At 42.3% G+C, this 21,906-nt stretch overlaps 2 protein-coding genes across 2 annotated transcripts; one reads left to right on the top strand and one right to left on the bottom strand.

The window, feature by feature from the left end:
• The first annotated feature begins 8,776 nt into the window (after window positions 1–8,776).
• Window positions 8,777–12,978, top strand: heyl (hes related family bHLH transcription factor with YRPW motif like). The gene is made up of 5 exons (XM_068710565.1): window positions 8,777–9,280; window positions 11,321–11,387; window positions 11,477–11,560; window positions 11,675–11,756; window positions 11,893–12,978. Exons 1-5 carry the CDS (start codon window positions 9,201–9,203, stop codon window positions 12,576–12,578), a joined length of 999 nt encoding a protein of 332 aa, XP_068566666.1. The 5' UTR covers window positions 8,777–9,200; the 3' UTR covers window positions 12,579–12,978.
• A 3,316-nt stretch (window positions 12,979–16,294) lies between these two features.
• LOC137872636 (coagulation factor XI-like) lies at window positions 16,295–20,992 on the bottom strand. Its single transcript, XM_068710951.1, has 9 exons — window positions 20,893–20,992; window positions 20,631–20,787; window positions 19,192–19,301; window positions 18,501–18,663; window positions 18,201–18,319; window positions 17,978–18,110; window positions 17,688–17,794; window positions 16,753–16,912; window positions 16,295–16,544 (listed from the first exon to the last, which is right to left on the bottom strand). Exons 1-9 carry the CDS (start codon window positions 20,951–20,953, stop codon window positions 16,415–16,417), a joined length of 1,140 nt encoding a protein of 379 aa, XP_068567052.1. The 5' UTR covers window positions 20,954–20,992; the 3' UTR covers window positions 16,295–16,414.
• Between the last annotated feature and the right edge of the window lie 914 nt (window positions 20,993–21,906).

Genomic DNA, 21,906 nt, shown 5'->3' with positions numbered 1-21,906 from the left:
TACTTGTTTATTTGCTTTCCATTTCGGAGAGAAAATAATTCCTTTTTGTTTTTATTTTCGGACATAGCAAGAGTAAACAAGTAGTTCCTTCGGCACTGCGCCACACCCTCTCAGCACAATCCACAGCTCCTAGAAGTGTTTTTTTACACTGATGGGTGCCGACCGAGCAACTTATTTGTTTCAGATATTTTCCCATGGCAAACAGGGCGAATACAAAGGCTTCGTGGTGGCCCGAAGAAACCACAGGGTAGGCGTACATGAGCCTCCACACTCACCCTCTTTTGAAAATGAAATTTATGGCACCTCATAAAAGTTCTATTCACGCTTATAAGCACTAAATATAAACTAGTATAAACCAGCAGGGTTTAACTCAGTCCTCGTAAACTTGACCTGATGGAGCGTTGCGTCCGGCTGAAGGTAAGCCAGTCGGTTGACCCAGCGGCCCAGCCCTAACACGAGTCTATCCCAAAGCGAGGCTGAAATGGAACTTGAACTTTGAGGTAGCTCTGGCTGCTGACCTTCTTCTTGCTCTGACTCAGGGAAACACAAGGCCTTTGTTTTGGTCATTTGTTGACATATGGACAGGAAACTCCCTCTACAACACCGCCCTATCTGTGTGGCAGTTTAATGCTGGTTTACACCCCCAAGGAACAAGTAATATTCATGATTTATGATTGGGTTTTGGCTTATGCCTATGATTATGATGTTGCATGATTTACAGATTGTAGCTCTGTCTAAAAAGTAAATAGATGTAGTGATGGCTGTTATGCAAGGCTGCATCCAGATTTGGGACCTCACTTAGTCAGTGTGTCAGCCGCTGTGAGACCCGCGGCTGGCACAGAGGGCTCCAGCAGCACCCCTCTGGGTCCCTGTGGTCTGCGCCTCAGCACAAAACAGCCACTTAGGCCGGCATTTTCCCAGGCTGAGACAACACACCACGGTGGCAGCGCGAGCCACAGAGAGGGCCTGATTAAAGAGTAGGGACAATGGAGGGAGAGAGACCGTGGTGGCATTTTCCATCTCCGCCGCTGTCTCCTGGGGGGACCAAGTATGTGCCGTGAAACGTTTGAATTATCCCAGAATCTCTGGAATTCAGACAGAGGCACCGCGGAGAGGACCCTCGACCGGGGATCAAAGAGCTTTGAGAGGAGTGCGGTGGACTGGTGGTGAAGTTGAGTACATAGGGGAGTTTGTGTGTGTGTGTGTGTGTGTGTGTGTGTGTGTGTGTTTGGAAAAAAACTGACTTGAGAAAGATAAAGACAACTTTTGAATTTGAATCACATTTACTTTCATGGCAACTCGTCTTAAGATGTAAAAAAAAAATGGCATGTTTGACTTCTGAGGAGGCATTGAGTAATGAAATACACACAGGGTGTGTGTGCGTGTGTGTGTTGCTGTCCTTTTATCCCTCATGGGATCAGATAATGCAATCATAGCCAATCATTGGGACTCTAATACAGCGGGCGCCCATCTTTAGTTTGGAGACGCCACTCCCCTCTGTGGTGGCAGAGGAAGAGGAAGAGAAAAGCGAGAAGGGGGGAAACCTCTTCCCTCTCTTTCCGTCTATCTCTCTCTCTGTAATTATCACTTAATGTCCTTTGGTAATCTGGAGACGTCTGTCTCTCGCCCAGTCCTTTCTTCCCTGGCTGGAGAGTAAATGTGTCGCAGTCTGAAATAAATCTGCCAGCCTTTTTATTATTGTATATTTAGCACCAGAACAGAGTAGTAAATGGAGCCGTCCCAGACCACAAGCTTCCGGTAGCGCTGTTCCTCAGCTCTGGCTGTCTGTCTTTGCCACAGCCAAGTCCTGAGATCAAAGCTTCCTGTACTATATACAGTTAGCTAGTCATCCTCAAGCGTTGACCTCAAGCGAATTTTCATGTCTGAGAAAGACACTGTGTGTTTGTGCATGAGCCACATGCAGAGGGTACAGAATTAGTTCACTACACAAGTATGCCTTTTTAGCGAGGCAGTTTTGTATGAACATCTGTACTTTCCTGAATGTGTGTAAGAGCTCTCACGTCTGTCCACATCCATATAGCTCTGCGCTGTAAGTCAAGCTTCGACATGGCATTGTCTTGTGTTTGTTTGATGTCAAAAATGACAGCGGCGAAAGCCTGGGAAGTTGTATCACGGCATTCAATAAGCACAATTAGCATCACATATGATCTGATATATCTGTGATGTATTTGTGATTCCCACCCAAGGGAGGGGGGGGGGGGGGGGGGGGGGGCTTCAGTTGCTGACGGTTACAAGAAAAACTCAACTAATTAAATTAACCAAACACAGCAACTGATTTGATTTAAAATATATTTCCCCATGTTTGCGTTGGGGGGGCATAGACAGTCAAATAGGATTACAAACTGGTGTGATGCTAGTCTTTAGTCAACTTAAGATAACCAGTGAGCTGCCGATCAAAGTAATGGTTAAATGACAACCATACCTCTTCTGCCACTCCTAGTGGTAGCAGCACAAATGCAAACTTGACCAAAGTAACCAAAACATTGACAATTGAATTGCATGAAAACATTTTTTTAACAATAACCAATTTATTTTAATAATAATGTTATATAACATCTAGTTTATAATCCATTCATAAGAACAGATTTGGAACAGATGGCGGTGTTGATTAAGTTCATCTGACCGGAGGTAGCCTTCAGTCAGACAATAAAGAAAAGAAACCACTGAGATATCTATTCAAGAGTAGGTCCACAACTAATATGCAAGTTTATGAATCAGCCTAACTGATCCAATGTATTAGTTTCACTGAACATCAAACTTAGTTTGGCATCAGTTAAAAAAAAAAGAAGAAGAATGAATGCATCCATTATTTCAGTTCTATTAATTTTAATTATAAAAGCATCTATCAAGACCAATAAAAGTGGAATCAGCTCCCTCAGGATACACAAAATTATGTTTGTCATTACCCTCATCCTTCCTCCATCAAAGTCTTCCTCTCTTTCCCTGCACACTCACTGTAATCCCCTTTCTGGGAACACTAAAAATGACCCAGCAGTGCGGTGGCGGCAAGTTTTTATGCTGGTTTTTAGGGGCTTATGCCTGCTCTTCGAAGCTGCCGTCGGGACGAGGTGTCGGCTGGATGCCTCCCTGATAAGGCCGTAATCTGAGGTGTAAAGTTATAGGAGGGATTTGGGAAAGTGAGAGACTGTCAGAGAGCAGCAGCCCTAAACAGGGATGGAGCACCATCTCCTGGGTTTATGGCTCTGTGAGAGCTCTTCTGAACCAAACCTGGTATCCAATTAATCCAAATCCTTTCAAGCTAACCAGGAAAACAGATGCACTTGTTTCCTGTTTTGAATCCCTTCTTGTTGTGTACTTTTCCTTTCAGAAATGCAAAGTTTCTACAGTGAATGCCATTTTCTTTGGACACCGACAAAAATAGAAAGCTGATAGAGGAATTAAGCATAGCCTGACTCCATGCAATAAAAATGAGTCTCCTCCATAAACTTGAATGATAGTCAGCTTCCAAGTCAAAACGCTCGGGCAAAACTTTTTTTACAGTGGCTAATATTAGCTGAGTCTTAAAACCACCAGTCATCAAATGAGGCGCAATCGCATGCATGACCGAGGGGACGCAGTGGATTAGCCTTGAACTTTTTCATTTTTCACTTTTTCCTTTTTCTCCTCCTCTTTCTCTGCGGCTCATAAAAGATCGCGTCCTGTGTGTGATGTGGCGCAGGAGTGCAGTCAGAATGAACTGATTACGGACGAGGGCCGGCATGCCTTTGAGTCATGGCACAGAACGACATTCTTCAAGCACTTAAAAATAGTAACAGTTTGCCTTTTTTTTCAGGTTTGTTTGGAGGACTTTGGGGCATCCTCTGCTGGCTTTTTTTTTGGAGACTGGAATCATAACCAGATTCTTCTTCACCCCCCTCCCCTCCCTTCTCGTCTCTTTCATTTTGTTATTTGGAGTTAGTTTAATCTTGTGAAGAAAATTGGCCTAGCGTGGGAAAGGCAAAATTCTTCTGGGGATAGGTTTTGTTGTTTTAGAGTTGTGCGCATTGTTGTCTGTTTTTCAGTGCAGGAAGAAAAAGTGCCAGTTTGTGCCAAAACCTCATGAAGTATAGATAAAAAGGAGATGAGTGAGAGAAAGGCCGCAACACCACGACAAAGATATGGGCTGTCTAAGCAAAGAGCTTTACAAATGACAATCTCCAGGGGGAAAAAAGGGGGAGACAACATAAGGGAGGAACGGAGTGGAAGAGGAGGGGGGAGGAAAAGAGGAGAAACAAATGTGGATTGATTGGTGGGAGGAGGGAGGAGGGAGATGGGTATTGGGGGGGGGGGGGGGGTAACGCATAGCAGCGTAGGGGGAGGCGGGGGGGATGAGAGGGGAAACATTCCCCCTTGCCCACATTAAAGACATAAAAAAGAAAACAAACAGAAAAACATGTCTGACATAAAGAGGCTGGTTTCCGCGGCGACAGCACAATGGCTGCCTGTGGCTCTCGGGGCCCTCGCCGTCCCGTCTGGGGCCCGGCACCAGCGAAAGTCACCGCAGTCACAGGGCCCATCAGAGTGTGTGTGTGCGTGTGTGTGTGTGTGTGTGTGTGTGTGTGTGTGTGTGTGTGTGTGTGTGTGTGAAACATGGTGAATGTCATCACAGGCCTAGTGCTGTGGGAACCGCCATGAAAGGGACCCCACTCGGAAGCCACAAAAGTTCCTTTCTGCTTCTTCTCTTCGGCTTTTAGCCTCTTTATTTATCTGTGTGTAGGGGAGCCGGATGAGGAGGGAGGACTTTCTCTCTCTCTCTCTCTATCTCTCTGTCTCTCGCTCTCTTACAAGCAGCATGACCCATAACTGCAGCCCTCCTGCCCTCTTGACATTTCAAATCACAGCAGCCAATATCTCAAATCACATACTGACTGTGTCTTACTCTATTTCTCTGAAGGTTTTTTTTCACACCTCATATAAGCTCAATCAGATCGTAAAAAAAAATACACAATGCAGCACTTTGGCAAGCACCCTATGTTATAAACATGGCGTTCCCAGGAATGCCTCATATATCCAGGTTATTCCGAGTGAATCGTGGAGACGGCCAGGCAGGCAGTGCCACAGGTCCCAGGCATTCCTTATGTGTCTGAAGGGCAGATAATTCCCTCATGGGTCCAGCCTAGACAGTGCCAAGCTACTCCGGTGCCAGTTCCCATGCCAATCCAATCTTGACCCCAGTGACTGAGCGCCCAGCCACTGCAGGCTGACTACTATGAAAGCCTCATACCAATAAGAAATCTACAGATTTTTTTTGGGCGGGATGTCAATAGCCCTTGCATAGAGCAGGGTACCATGCAGGGCTCCTTTGACCACAATTGGCCTTTCATATATTTCTCAGCTGGGATTCTAGACAGTGAACAAACATTTCCTTTCGACTAATGCTGATTATATCTGAGGAGTTATTTTTGGTACCTTGTTATTTAAAAGAAGAAAAATGTGCAAACACCAATGCAATTCTTATTAATGTCTCTTTGTATTTCTTGAGGATTAAAAGCATGGTTTTAAAGTGCTTCACAATTACAAAAAAATAAAAGAAGCTATGATAAAAAAAAGTATGTCGGCTTTGCTCCCATGTATCATTTTTTGTCATTTTTGTATTTCCTCATGCATTTTCATAAACATGCTTGTGATTTCAGAATCAATGCAGGAAAATATTACAAATTGTTGGTTTTAAAAATGGATTAAGAAATGTTTCATGGTCTACAGAAGTGTGAAAGCCCAGTATCAGCACTTTTTAAAAGCTTGTCTCTGCCTGATGTATTGACACAGCTACTACTGGTTATTGTGCACTTTCGTGAGAAATGAAATACTTTTTGATGTTTTATTGTTTTACTTATGTTTTCCTTTTAACAGGTATATTCTTGTCTTTTTACACTGGAGTATCTATATTTTTGGGGAATGAAAATGTTGCTGAAAGTTGGCTTTCTGTTGCTGAGTACATAAAATCAAAGGCAACCAAGCAGTGAAACATACGGTGTCAGGCCAGTTATTCAGTAGGACATGAATGCAGCGGAAAGAAGTCACAAACAAAATATCTTGTTGAGCTGGTTCCATCTCACAGACTCTCAAACAATAGCAATAGTCATGCATCAGAGGCAATAATTGCGGCTGAGTGTTTGCATCTTATAAATTGTGGGTATGCACTGTCCACAATCGTGTGAGGGAGTTGCGTGTTTGCTTGCATGAATCAGTTGTGTGTATGTCTCTGAGTGTTCACACGTAAATATTCGAGTTGCGTATGTGTGCGTGTGTGTGCAAATTGTAAAAGTATGAGCTTGTTAATTTCAATAAGGGACGTTGCCTTGTTGTGGTTTGGAGGGATGGAAGGGAGAGGACTTGAAGTGGCCGACCAAAGATCGCCAGAAATCTCCCAGAATTCCATCCCACCATCCAGTGCCAGCTCTCTCTCTCTCTCTCTCTCTCTCTCTCTCTCTCTCTCTCTCTCTCTCTCTCTCTCTCTCTCTGATGTTTCTCTCCATCACAATCCCTTCACACACCCCCACCATGAAACAATTTTTGTAATTAACTTATTTATTCATTCATTCATCCTCTTAATTACTTTCCACTGTGCGCATGTTTTTTTAATGAAACTTGCCTCATCATCCTGGAACAACTGGGACTGCGAAAAACGAGTGATTTCATTTAAAACATTAACAAAGAAACAAGAAAGATTAGTGATACAGAGAAGAAAGTTATTCATTGAAGAGAAGGGTGGGTGATAAAAAATAACAACAGAGAATAGACTGAGGCCTGACTCCATCGATGTCTCCTTTCTTCCAGACTCTTTCTTCCCTGTTTTCTGATGCTGAAATGAGATCCAGATCTGAATTAAGGAATGATTGGTAATGAAAGGATATGCGAAGGGGGGTTGTTTGGAGCGAGGGACAGAAAAAGGGGTTTCTCTTTTCTGTTAGTCCTGACTCATAGCTTACTCACCACACTAAAAGCCCCCTGGTGATGGTCACACTGATTAGTGACACTTGGGTATTGCAAACACACGCACATGCACATGTTTTAAGTTAGTTTATTACTTTACACGTAGCCTATGATATGATAAAATGCAGGCGGGCAGGGCTCAGTTACATCTAATGCAAGAAAGATTAACAGAAAAACAATGCTGTTGAAAAGCACATCATCATAAAAGAGACAAAGAGAAAGAAACATCTGGAGTAAGAGACATGAATCAAAAATATACCTGATTTTATACATAAAGCGTAGAGGACCAAAGCAAGCTTACATAAAAAGACTTAACTTGTTCCAAAAACAAACACAAAGATCTCTCACTCATGCATTGTAGTATGTTTAAACTAACACACCCTTCCAGTCTGCCAGGCAGGAAGAGACACACTCAGCTGGGCATTGTGTGGAAGGGGGCATGCCACTTGGCCTCTCTCTGTCTTTCACACACATATGCACACACCACTGGGTCAGTCAGGCATCGCTCCTAACAACGGGCGCCTGGTTTCCATGGCAATCTGTACCAGCAATCTTCCCACGGTGGCAGCGGAACCGAGCTCTATGTGACTGTGTGTGTGTGTGTGTGTGTGTGTGTGTGTGTATGTGTGTGTGTGATTAGGCTACAGGGAGCACTATCTCGTCCAGTGATGAGCCCAGATGTTCAGACACTCACTGGGCTGATTCTTCTCTTGACCCTTCAGTACCTGCCCTCGTCTCTGCACATACTGACGCACACGCAAGTTTGGAAGAGGCTGGGTTTAAAAGTCTGTGCTGAAGCCCAAAGGTCTTGCTTTCTCAATTTGCTAAATTATTTAAATTATTATAATTTTTTTATAAATAAATATTGCCAAATTTAAACATAGCCAATGCATAAACAGTTGAAAGACTTAGCTAAACGTAACGGGTAAACTGTGATAGCCAAAAGTCATGGTTAGGCTTAAATCATCTAGCTTCTGCCACCCACTATGTATTAACTTGGCAATTCAATTGTTGTATGAAAAATATGTTGTAAGAATAATCGCTTATATGTAATTAAAAAGCTGAAACATCCATTCAAGTAAAGATATGGAACATGGCAGCGCGGTTGATGAAGAGGTATTGAGCTCTTCTGATAGGGCAGCGGAGCCTGGCGGGTTGGAAATTACTGGTATGAATAATTTTATACCTTAGTAAGGAATATTTAAGCAGCATTATTGTTTATAAAGTGTAGAGCGGAAACATATGCAGAACTTTATCTTTGTTGTGGTTCTTTGGTGATTACTGTCAGCTGTCTCGAGGGTCATCTTTCCCTGTGTCTTCTCTCTGCTGTTTGTCTCTCACACTCACTCCTAAAAAAAGTTGTTCAATAAGTCCATTCTCCACGTCACCTGTGCGATTGTGTGAGAGTCAAGCTTTACGCACTGTCACACACTCCCCTGTGGATGATGGAGTGTTTTCACAGTCCATCATTCCCACATTCTTCACCTCTCTCCTTCCCTCCCTCCTGCTGCCATTGTTCTACAAAAGCAGTGTAATTAAAGGAGCAGAAATAGACAGAAACGAGGACAGAAAGAAGGAAGGAAGGAGAGCAGGATGAGTTTGGAAGGCTAATTGACTGAGGATGACTGAGCAAAGGGGTGGAAAGATGGGGCCGGGGGGGTAGGGAAGGAGAGAGGGAGGGAGGGTGGGTGACAAGCTGGGGAAGGCCAGATTAAAGGGAGGGAGGAGGGACAGGGAGAAGAGGCGGGGGAGCCAAAACTGGCAACCCTGCCCCAACTGCCAAAGTCCTATTTTGTCATTGGGTGGCTGTGACAGACAGAGGGAGCCAAGAGAGACATAACAGGGAGAGAAAGAGAGACAGAGAGCGAGAGAGAGACTATGATTGGATGCCAGTGATAGAGTACAAGACTAAAGCAGCTTGTGAATTTTCTTAGTTGTAATGGGCCCTCGGGGGTCGATCAAGTGGCACCGCTGACTCACAGAGGACAGGACGGAAGACGCATGAAGAAACGACAAAAAAAAGACAAACACAAGTGACAAGAAGTAACTAAGGACAACAAGGCTTTTATAAACAACAGCGCAGGAGAGACAGAGTGAGGGGCACACAGGGTGAGCACTTCGTCCACAGGGAAGACAGTCTTCAGCGTGTTGCCTCCACGCAGCACAGAGCGCGGCCGGCAACATCACTCAGATCCATCAGTCCGTCATATACCTATCCATACATCGGTCCAGCAAGGGGCACAGACATGAAGAGACCTCACGACTACAGCTCCCCAGACTCGGACACAGACGAGTTTATTGACGTGGGACAAGAAGACGGCTTTTGGTGAGCATCCGCCAACCGCACCTGAGGTTGTGACACTTTAAAGGAAAATTACATGGTACACAGCTGAAATTAGTAGCTAAAGACAAATTTTTCTGAAACATACTTGGCAGTGAACTGTGGGCTTTACAAGCATGTTGCCAATTGCAGACAATTTGAAAGACTGCAGGGACATTTTCAGTTCATAATTTAAAAAACTAAATTATGATTCCTATTCCTAAACATTTTCTGCATTGAGCTTACTTTTTTTTTGACAAAAGTAATTTGACACACCTTCCAAAAAGCTGAGCTGTCAGTTTAAAGTTTCACTTCAGAGCTCTGGCAGCAAATCCTCTGGATTCACTGAGATTTATGAATTCATGCATTTTTTTCCTCAAAATGAAACAGAGTCATGTCTTCTCCTTTTGCTTGCCCATGTGAGTAAATTAAACTCATTGCGCGTATGACATGCTTACAATAGGTATAGGTTCAAAATGATGTAAGGCCTGTCTTGTCCTAAGCATGGAGATGGATTGAAATCATGAGCACAATTTTCTGACACTGTATCATTTGAAAATAAATGTATTTAATATATATATATATATATATTTTAAAGATTCACAAATGATGAATCAAAAAAGTTGGTAATTATTATTGTGATGTAGCAATATTACATTTTTAATTATTTCTAGTTCAGGAACTCCTTGACGCTGCATTAAAACATAAAGACAAAAGCAATAAAGAGGGACAACCCAACATCAAATATACTGACGAGTTTGTAGCATTTTGTAGGAATATTTTGAGGCACTGTGTGTGTGTGTGTGTGCGTGTGTGTGTGTGTGTGTGTGTGTGTGTGTGTGTGTGTGTGTGTGTGTGTGTGTGTGAATGCAATGATGTTATTTGATTATACTTTAATGTATGACATATGCCTACAAACATTTTGCTTCATTTGAGATTTAATTCATTGTCAAAAATATTTCGAAAGGCTAAGAGTGAATTGTTTTTTCAGCTTTGTTGTATTAAGGTTATGGTCTTACAGGAAATTAAAGTGTCATAAATTCATACAAATAATCATAGTTTGTTCATTATTATATGAATACAGTTACATTTATGGAGAAAAATATGGAAAATGCAAACTACAAACTAAAATATTTTTTATTTCATAAAAAAGAAAGGAAAAAACAGATGAACCTTTGAATGCTAATGTGACCTACAATGCTAAACTCTTTAACTGCAGTCTATACTAAATGACTCCTAATACTGCACACACACTTTAAAAGTCATTATAATGCTTTTTCGGTGAATTAGTCAAATTTCATTGTCTGGATTAAAGCGGACAATCATCGGAGTGGATTTGTAACAGTGCATCTACAGCATATAAAAAAACATTCACAGCAAAGCTGCTAACATCACAAGCATCAAGATAGGCAGTAACACTAAAGGCGGTTTGGATAAATCAAATTGTCATGTGTCATGCAAACAGAAGACTTTTAAAGTCAGCCCATCAAACATGAACCTAAACAAAAACACACAGCTAAATTGGCAGCCTTCATGTTGAAATCTAATAGAAACGCAGTAAGTCTTTGGTGGGGTAGTTTGAAGGGAACTCCAAGCTGTCAGACCCGTAAGATGAGAGTTCACAAACAAACACAATCCATATTGAGTGACTCTACTCGGAGGAGCTCGGATCCCATGCTGCATGCTGGAGCCCCATGCGAGCGAAAGCATCGCCCCGAGGCTATATAATCATCTTTCTAAAAGTGCTTTCGCTCACATGGAAAGGAGAACAGCATGTCATTTCACTGAGACTAATGTCCAGAAACGCATTAAACCAAAAACAATCTCGTCTTCCCTCCTCTCCCGGGAACTCCTCTGCTGTTCTGTGCCCAAAAAAACAAATTAGATTGAAGGGAGCTGATGTGCCATCCTGCCTCTGTGTCACATTAAGGAGGGTAATAATAACAATATGCAGGAGAATCAAAGTTAACATGTTTCTGTCCGTGCCAATACCATCCTCCCATTTCACTCATCTCCCTTTTCTCTCTCTCTATCTCCATGGTACAGCCCAGTCACCGGGTCCATGTCCCCTGGCAGCGCCTCACAGGTTCTGGCCCGAAAGAAGAGAAGAGGGGTGGGTGAATTATAGCCTTGGATCTTAATCTTTTTAGTCCTGTTGTTTTGGTTGGCCTTGACTGTTCCTCTGCTCTTCTTGCTGCGTAGATCATAGAGAAGAGGCGCAGAGACCGGATCAACCACAGCCTGTCGGAGCTCAGGAGGCTGGTGCCCAGTGCTTTTGAAAAACAGGTGGCCGCTCATAAATCCACGATCATTTAACATCATTCTCCTTCAACATTAGAAGTAAGAAACCTGCTTCATGGAATCTGATGCAACTGAATGAAATCTTCATTTTCTTTGCAGGGCTCATCCAAGCTGGAGAAGGCAGAGATCCTGCAGATGACTGTGGACCACCTCAAACTCCTACATGCCATGGGAGGAAAAGGTGAGACTTATCAAAACAGTTCAAAACAGTTCACTTTATTGCAGTAAGTGTATGTACAGTAATTTGATTTCTTATAACTAACTGAATTCCATTACTATTATTCATTGTATGACTAAGCTCTCTTTTTCTCTCTCAGGTTACTTTGATGCGAGGGCCCTGGCAGTCGACTACAGGACCTTGGGCTTTAGGGAGTGCGTTGGAGAGGTGGTGCGGTACCTCAGCTCTCTTGACGGGGAGTCCCCGGACCCTATAGGAGCCCGCCTGGTCTCCCACCTTTCTCACTGTGCGAGCGAGCTAGACCCCCTTCTCCTACAGTCGCCCCCGGCCTCCGCCCTGCCCTTTCCTCCTTGGCCTTGGGCATCCTTTGCTCAGATCTCCCCCACCTCACCGGCCTCCTCCTCACCTCCTTTCCCCAGTGGGCGAAGGGATCTGGCCCTGCTGGGGAGCTACCCGTCACCCGCCTCCCTCCGCCTTGGCCCCCTGGCTGGCTGCCACCAGGGTGTTCCACCACTTCTTGCGCCTACAGCCCTGGCCACCGTCCACAGGTTGCCCTCTCTCGCAGCGTCCCCGGTCCTGGCCCCCTCCAGACCAACCCAGTCGTCTCCTCACAGCGCCACCAGGGCCTCGCCCCTTTCCCTCCCCAACCATTCCTCTTCCTCTCCTTCTACCTCCTCCTCTTCTCCTATTTCATCATCTTCTGCCCCACTGCAGGTCTCTTTCAGGCCCTTCGCACCTCTGGGGTCTCCCACTGCTCAGCGCAGGGGCTTGAGCGGACAAGCCAAGTCAGCCCAGGGATGGGGGACTGAGATCGGAGCTTTCTGAGACTCAACTCTGGTTTTGTTTTCCAAACGAACTCTGTCCAGTGAACATGGAGGTCCCATGTGCACCATGTAGCAAATATGAAACTGTTGGAGAAAGAAGTATTGAACCTTTGATGATTGTCTTTGATTTTAAGGGACTCTAAAAGCCATATCTGACTGTGGGTGAAGTTTCAGATAATCAAACAATCATATATAACAGAAGAATGAAGGAATGTGAACGAATAGAAGATTTGAATAAATTCCTCTTCATGATCTTGCTAGACAAATACACACATACACAGTGTCCAACAGAGCCATAACGCTCAACAGAGCGTCTTTAACTGTGACATTTGTTTTTTTCCAAAACATTTTTACATTCATTTTTAAAGTCTGAAGAATGTTAAAAAATCTCTATAAAAACTAAGTGCCTTTACCTTTGTTCATGTTTTGCTGTGTGTTTTTTTTTGACTGTATAAGCAAATGGCAACATGTCCTTGCTGCTATCAACGCAAATGGAAACAGAATGGTTAAAAGCTACGTGTTACTTACTTATCCATATTAGCCATGTCTGCAAACACTGCTTGCATGTTCTCCAGCCGTAACCCCCTCGGTATCTAAGCTGTCTCCAGTGATGGCTGATGGGAGCTGTGGTCTTGTGGCTGCAGAGGATAAACATGGTGGGAGCTGGTGATGTTTTTGGGATGCCGCGGTGAGGCAAACAGACCCATCACTTTGCCCTCTAATTGGCAGTCCCCTGTAATTAACTTTACCCTCATATCAGTCTATGAATCTTCCTCTCCTCTGCTGTCTCTCTGCCATTCTTTCTCTCCAATCTTGTGGTACACCAGCGGATATCTTCTCTCCCTGTTTGTCTGCGCCACTGTCTCCTCAACAATGGACAGACAGTTAAGAAGAGGGCGAGAGGGAGGATGGAGAGACTGCGAAAGCTGGGAAAACAAAGAAAAAGATCTGAAGGGCTGTGGTTGGGTGACTGATTTGGCGTAGACGTTCAATAACAGGGTCGGAGGGAGGCAGCAGACAGGGTTAAGGAGAGATCAGAGGGATTGCAAAGGTTTAAAAGGAAAGGAAGAGAAGTAGTGTGAATCACCGAGAGTCGGCCAGCGTGTACAGGGTGAAACCCCCGAACAATGATGAATGACAGTTGTAACAAGTTGTTTCTCAAGACGATCGGCATAATTGTGCCGTGCCTCACCAAAACGGCTCCGTGGGGATGAGAGAGCAGAGAAGAGCCTTGTGTGTGTTTACTGCTGAAGAAAGCTTTGATCTACTTCAGGATGCAATGTCTGTGGTCTGCGGCACAAAAGTGTGTGTGTTCCGCAAAGTGCATATTGTTTATTTGAGCGAGTGTGCTAGTGTGTGCTTAAGTCAGTCTCATGTGCCCCTCGTGTGTGTGTGTCTGTGTGTTTGTGCCTTGCTGAGGGTTTTGTTAATGTGGTGATTTGTGCACACATGTCTTGTGTGTGTGTGTGTGTGTGTGTGTGTGTGTGTGTGTGTGTGTGTGTGTGTGAGTGAGCATGTGTAATGTGAGTTTTCAGGGCTGGCGTCAGGACTGAACCGCGGTGGCGGCGTGGCTCTCGTGCGAGGCCGGCCGGCGGTCGGACGGACGGTACGGTGGTGGAATGTTTGTGAAGGGTGCATGCGTGCACACACACACACACACACACACACACACACACACACACACACACACACACACACACACACACAGGCACTCAGACAACATACAAACATAGACACACACACAGACACACTCACAGGGTGGCTGGCACTATTCTAGCCTCTGAGCGGAGGAGCCAGAGTCACCACCACAGCTTCCAGGAAGGACAACCACAGTCACACTGCACTGGGTTTCCCACGGGGGAGGGGAGGCTTGGGGGGAAGAGAGGAAAGAGGGGAGGGAACGATGGAGAAAGATGGAGGGAAGTGTGCACGTGTTTGTGAGTGTGTATGTGAGGCGAGGGTGTACAAAGTAGGCCGGCCTTGTGGTTCAAGCTGAAAAGAGGAAGAGATGCTGTGAGGAGGCAGAAGGGAGAAAAAACGAGTTCAGTGAAATCAGGAAGTGGGAGAGATTTCTCCTTTGATGTATAAAAATACTCCTCTATGCAGTAGTGTTGAATCTTTTATTGGATTACATGTGTGCAGTTTCTGTGTATGTGCGTGTGTGTGTGTGTGTGTGTGTGTGTGTGTGTGTGTGTGTGTGTGTGTGTGTGTGTGTGTGTGTGTGTGTGCGCTGAACAGACAGTTCTTCAAGGAGAGTCCAGACACAACAATAGCCAACTTAGTGACTTTAGGAGGAGCAGCCATGCAAAAACAAAATCACCATCAGCATCATTTATAATGTGCCAAGATCAATTTTATTTAAAAATACACCTGTGATTAAATTAACTAAAAGTGTTGAAACAATAGACAATAGCATTTGAGCACTAATTGAGTGTACTGTAACACAATGTGTGCATACTTTATTCACTGCTACACTTTTATCAAAAACATGATTCGGCGTTGTATGTCTTTAGTCTTTTAGTACTGTATTAGCAATGTGCAAAGTCACCTAATGCAGCAGCTTCACCGCTGTTTGACAATACTTGAGTTTCTGAGTGCACGTTTGCATGGACGCATAAGGCACAGACATACCTGATACCAGCGGTAGAGAAACTCTGAAAGTACTGGTCCTCTGTACAAGTCCTCTCCACTTGTCAACAAACTGCAAAAGTCAGAACACAAGAAATCTACTCGCACAAACACAGTACCCCTTGTCACAAAATAGTTACTTGTAAATCCACATAAAACCACAACTTGATTTTTTTTCTTAAATAAAAATATGACATGTTAATGGTTAAGGTGCAGGTAGCCATATTTTTCAACTTTATCCAGAGCTAGGCTAGCTGCTAAGCTAAAGTAATTATCTGCTGGTTTTAGCTCCGTGCTTAGACATGAGAGTTGTACTTCTGAAAATAGTTAAGTTCACACAAATTAAGACACTGTCAACCAGACCAAAGTATAATTGCTTTCAAAACTTTCTCTTAGCTAATTATGTGGCAAACATGGTACTTCATAGCATTACATTACATTACAGTCATTTTTTTATTTTTTTATTTGAGATGATCGAATGAAGTAAAAAATAACATTGCTATTCAGTGAAAGTTGTCTTTTGTACACTTAGCAGTGCACAAGGCATGAGTGTCCAGGAGAGGCAGCATGCAGATTCTATGTTGATTCGTGCGATTTCAGTATTTGGAAATAACGTGACATACTGTCAATACACAGATAACACAGCGAGAAACCATGTTAATACCTCACAACAATACAGTTGTTTTATATACTTCAAGTCAGACTTTTCCCTTCTGCATGCACATTGAAAGTAGGTGACGTCATGCAAGAATCCCCACTCTGCTTCCACCGTCTTTAATGTGCGAAAAATAACAATAAGCCAGCTAGCATCAGTTTTTTATATAATATTCACCTTGTCCTTATTTCTACCACTTATTGCTATTTACTAAGTAAAGGTACAACTTATTACTGAAAATGTTAAATACTGTAAGGACCTTAATGAAACTTGCTGTCTGTGGTAGATTGTGCTGGTGTAGAAACACACAGATATATTTTAGTATCATTGCTCACCTAAATACTATAACTCTATACTCTTGAAAACGTATTCCTCTTACAAGTGGGCTACAATAAGACTGTGTGAATACTGACTTTCAAATGAATAAAGCAGGCTGAAAGCAAACTGATCTGTTTTATTGCTGTTGCTTACACACAAAAATAATCATCTGCAGCTTGAACAGCAATCAAATGATGTTAGGAACCACCAACAGATCAAGTGTCCATATTGAAGAACTAAACATCATCTGTGTGTGGAGCACTATTCACACAGTTCCTCAGTTGGAAGCCTGATACAACATTGGCCAGTTTGGTAACTTTAGGAGGAGCAGGCATGGTGATGGCACGCTTGAGGTAGCAGCGGCGCCTGGAACACAAGATGAATAACAGCATCTTCAAACATGCACCATAAATACAGCTGTCATAATTTATAAAGAGGGGCTGCAATGGCGTCTGGTTAACAATGAGTTAAATGTTTTATGGGTATTGCCTGAATTGTTGGAACAATTTTATTAAAAAAATGGAAAGTATTTGTGTTAATGCAGGTTTGCATGCATGCATTAAGATGAATGTACCTGTATTGACTGTCGAAGAAGTTTGTATTGACATAGGTGTAGAACTGGCATGTAGGATCCTCATTACAGGTCTTCAGACAAGTGCCTGCATCGTCCATCAGCTCATAGCGAATGTCATCACCTCGGAAATCTACTCCTTCAAGAGCGACCTTAACCCAGCCTGGTAGCAGAGAGGAACAAGGTTAGACTGCTGCTGCTGCTGCTGGCTAAACTACAGAAATACTTCACCAACAATAAACTGAAAGGATAGAAGAATAAAGTTGATGAATGATTCTAGTTCTTTTGTTAAGATCGCTTTAACCAAATCTAAAATAAGAATTTATAGTTTATCTATTCATGAAGTGTTAGAGGGAAAATGGCAGATGTTTGGTTTATCATTATTTCTGAAATGATCGAATAAAGTAAAAAATAACATTGCCATTCAGTGAAAGTTGTCTTTTTATAATAGAAACGTAACATGAAAAGAAAAGGTCTGGCTTTGCCACAACGTATTCATCACAAAGGTTTTTCTGACATTCCATTAATGTTTTTAGATTTGGACTTCTAGCACAGTGCTTCGATTGTAATTGTTCTAACTGCTGAGAATAAATAGCGTTATAATGTAAACACAGCATGCTGCCATAAGTCAGTCATGAAAAGCATTCTTCATCCTGAGGGAAGTATGAAGGTGTTTAGTAAAATCATTGGCAGTCCATTCATCATTGTTGAAACAATTTCCTAAAATCAAAAGACAGTTTTATTATTTAAAATTGTTATGATGGATCATCTGGGAACCATGAATGTGTAGAACATGTGTCAATCCAGCCAGTAAATAAATATATAACATTAAATTATTGAATTAGTCAATCCATATAGTTCAGACAATCTTTGGTCTGTGATGGTCTACTGAAAGTGTGTCCTCTCTGGCAGTTTTAGTGTTGATTAATAATACATACTGTTATCCAGCTGACAGAAGCGTGCTGCTGTTCCAGATGTGACTCCTTCTTTGGCTTTGGGAACCATTTCATTTTTGTTGTTCTTCAGATGACAGTTAAAGTTGTCACTGAAAAAAAAAGAAGATGTCTATTTTTTGAGATTCATGAACAGATCTGATGGAAAAGGAGAATGAAATATGTAACCACAGTTAAGATACTGTCAGGTAAGTTGCTGGAACAATGAATAGGCTAATAAAAGCACGTTCTAATTACTCATTGTATTGACTTATTGGAGAAAACTGTTTGTCTACCTGACAAAAGAGAAGAAGGTGCAGACTGGATGAGCAGAGCACAGAGTCTGACAGTGTTCAGGAGACGCAGCAGGAAGAACCACAATGTCATTTCCTGGGATGTCAGTGCTTGGAAAAAGCTTTCCTTCACATGCTGATCAAAACATGGGTAACACATTAAGAAAGCATGCGCAACTATCTGCAGAGTTTATTCCAAATGCTTTTGCCATGACTGTTTGTGTACCTGGTTTCACGTCTTGAGTTATTTCTGCATTGTGGGAGAATCCAGATACTACACCAGTTTTTCTTTCAACAATAGAAGTTATTGGTGCTGACCAGCTGAATTTAAGGTGGCACTTGTACCTAAAACAAAACAAGAAATTGCATAGTTAGGGAATTGGTGAGCCTATGTTGCAACCTTGGTGGTGCAAGAGAAAGGCTTCCCTCTCATTGTTTGAATTAAACCAACTCTGTCTAACAACTATAGAGGGAGCAGATAAAGTTGATTTCGACAGCAGTGAAACATTGTGTGATCCAGTTTTACCTGATCCTCTCTGGTTTGAAGACCCCATTTACAAAAGTAAAGAACTGACAGGCCGGGTCCCGTGTGCAGGCTCTCTGACACTCATCATAGTCGGCTGTGAACAAGGTTTGGTAGTCTGCCCCTGGGAAGTCCATGTTATGGTACACCTGAGGCAGACAAGGCTCTGGCAGACAGAGTAAAGGAGAGTGTGGTCATGGATCAATAGTTAACAGTGTATGTAAGGGTACTTAGAAATATAATAGGTTACAGATTACTAGTTACACTGTTAATTTGATTACTTTTCTAACATGTTTTAAATTAGGTAATAAAGCTAAAAAAGTCCTAATAACATAAACTAAAACCAGGGAGTGTAAACATCAGAACAGTACTCATCACTGATTACTGTCACACTTCAATTAAATGTTCTTCAATATAACTTGAATTAAGATTTGAACAGAGCAGCAGCTTGAATGTTATATTCTCCACTTATGAACTAATGAATGTAGTTGGATGCAAGCCTTTTGTAATCGCCAACATTTTGATTGGTAAGTGTAATTAAATCACATACTTTTTTTTTCTCAGTAACTGTAACTGATCACAATTGCTCTTACTTTGTAATTGAATTATGTAACCTTGTTACTTGTTAGTTACCCCCCAAGATTGTAAATTAACAAATGGTTTTCATAATGGTTTAAAATATTAGTGAGCCTACGTGGATCTGAGCTGCAGGGTTTGAGAGAAAACCCAGAGGTGACACCCTGCAGTGGAGTCCTCACATTGGGCTGTTGAGAGGGACTGGTCTTGAGGTAGCAGTAGAAGTGCCTGCAGAGAAGGAGAGATGTTTTTGAGTGTGTGTGTGTGTGTGTGTGTGTGTGTGTGTGTGTGTGTGTGTGTGTGTGTGCGTGCGTGCGTGCGTGCGTGCGTGCGCGCGCGCGCGTGCGTGCGTGCGTGTGTGTGTGTGTGTGTGTGTGTGTGAACTGCGGTGGCCTTCAGGTAACGTAAAAACAAGAAAGGCCCTTTGTAGAGCCAGTGTTTGTTCTTCTGGGCTACTGTAGACAGATGTCGGTGCAATATGGTATAGTCCTTGAAGAGGTATAGCTCTCTATGTAGATATAAATGGCTCATTCTAAGAAAACGAAAACACGTTTTTTGTTTCAGCTGATTATACACAAATGAAAACATAGTTATGAATATCATATTTCATTTCTGCCAATAGATTATCCTACACACTGGCCCTTTGAAACTTAAAATAAAAAAATAAAATAAAAACTAGAGAGGAAAGTGCATGGTCACAGTCGCATCGAAAACAAATCAACAAATAGTAAGCCTATTGTAGTGTCCAAACCTGTAGTGTAAAACCTTAAGTTGACGCGTGTTTCTAGTCCGATGCACATAACTCACACTGACGCCGCTCATAGGTGAAAGCGTGTGTGTTTTATTTATTAAATTTCCTTCTTACAAGTTCGTGAAACAACTTCCTTTCTTCCTAAAAGTATCCGATTACCTAGACACACTTTACAGATCCACAGGTTATCCACGAATTGTTCCTCAACTTAATCCACAGAGCACGTTCCATATGACACGGTTGGACAACTGTGCGGCTCCACTCTGCTCCAGCTACTACTAACAGCCGAAACTAACTGTCGCAAAGTGTCTTTAAAGTGACGGCAGTCTGTCACTTACGTGTATTTCTTACCACAACAAATGATAACAACATCCTTGTAACATTCAAAGTAGAAACAGATCTGACTGAAGTTAAACATGTAAATACAAGTAAATATTTTACAGCAAACTGAATTTGGCTCTTGAATTACATAAGCAAATACAACCATTTTGGCTGTATCATCAAATAGCCTTAAGCCTATCAATAAGCAAATACAGCTGTTTTTAAAGATAATACCTCTCATGTACGGTTGCAAAAGAGATAAGATAATAAACTGCTATTTGTTTTCTTTTGACTTCTGGTAGTTAGGGTAGCTCTAAATAAAAAACAACAACTTTAAATGAATTAATTTCTGGTGACAGTAGATTGGAGTTTGTTGTCATATTCCAGCTATCTAATTTTCTGAGTCCAAAATGTATTTTCACCACCCTGTTTTATGAAACATAAATAAGTATTACTTATTTATGGGTGCACTGCTTGTTTTGTACCTGTTGTCTTTGGTCCAGTCAGCACGAACAAAGGTAAAGTAGCGACAGGAGGGGTGCTGAGTGCAAAGCTGCTGACAGTGATCGGCATCAGGAGAGAAGACAGATTTGATGTCTGTTCCAGGGAAATCTACATTCTCCAGAAGCTGTTGATTACATTCTGAAATAGAAAACACATACTTTCACATGTACAAATATACACATAGCCAATACATCATACTACATACTGTATAAGTGGTGAAATTACAATACTTGAATGTATTACCTTGACTAAAGGAGAGGCTGCAGATAGACAGCAGGACCCCCAAAATCCAAAGTGTTTCCATGTTCTCAGTTCTGAAGCCTGTGAGGATTCTCTAAACAACTGTTTCATTTTAAAGGCAGTATCATAAAGACTTTGACCTCAGGCTTATTGACTTTGTTAAAGTCCAGATTAAAATCATCATTTGATTGTTCAAGACCTTGAAATAGTGTTGCAACTGTTTACTTTTGCTCTGCTGACCTATTAAAAATTTGATTTTGTTGTTTTTCTGGCATGCTGAATCCTGTCACTGCTTTATATTTTCACACTTTTAAAACGCATTTTTTGATTGAGCAGCTTTAATAGAAAAGTATACTTTTATGCATTAGGTTGTATTGAGTGAAGCTGAAACATTGCTTTGAGGTCTGACCTGTCACCTAGAATGACAATGGTTTCATTTGCTTTGTTCCCATGGTGAGGGGCTGAACAGGTCAGTACGGCTCTGATGACGAAAGTCAAGGGATCTTAACCCAGACTCTGATTGGAGAAATGTCTTTGTGGACTTGGTATGAAAACACTGGAAAGTTGAAGTATGTTCTGTTTGTGCAGTGTGTTGCTACCTTTTGGACATATAAGGAACGACAGGAAAGTTGCAAGTTCAAGGAGACGAAGAGCATCAAACCAAAAGGACAATGAAAGTGGTGGAGTTTATTTGAGTTGAGCGGCCTCTGTTGTCAGAACTTCAAACTTCCTGTGAAGTTTTGAAGACTATGCTCAAATATGTTGGCGTAGCAACCTACAGTTGTATACTAAAACCATTGCTCCCAGTTACACAGACCTACACTGACATTGAAATTAAATAAAAAGCATGCAAAGCTGAAAGCCAATGTTTATTTATTTTTTTGTTTCGAGCACAAACAGAATCAGCAGTTTAAGCCACACACTAGAGTAGTGCAATGCAAAGAGGAGTTACATATTGCACAACAGGAACAGTTTGTCAGCTGATGCGTGTTTGAATCTCAGATGTCTTTGAGTGTG

Source organism: Cebidichthys violaceus, unplaced genomic scaffold (genome assembly GCF_023349555.1).
Source record: "Cebidichthys violaceus isolate CVI_PGR_0920_01 unplaced genomic scaffold, fCebVio1.0.p SCAF_16, whole genome shotgun sequence".
Taxonomy (NCBI): Eukaryota; Metazoa; Chordata; class Actinopteri; order Perciformes; family Stichaeidae; genus Cebidichthys; species Cebidichthys violaceus.
This window is presented reverse-complemented; position numbering and strand designations above follow the sequence as displayed.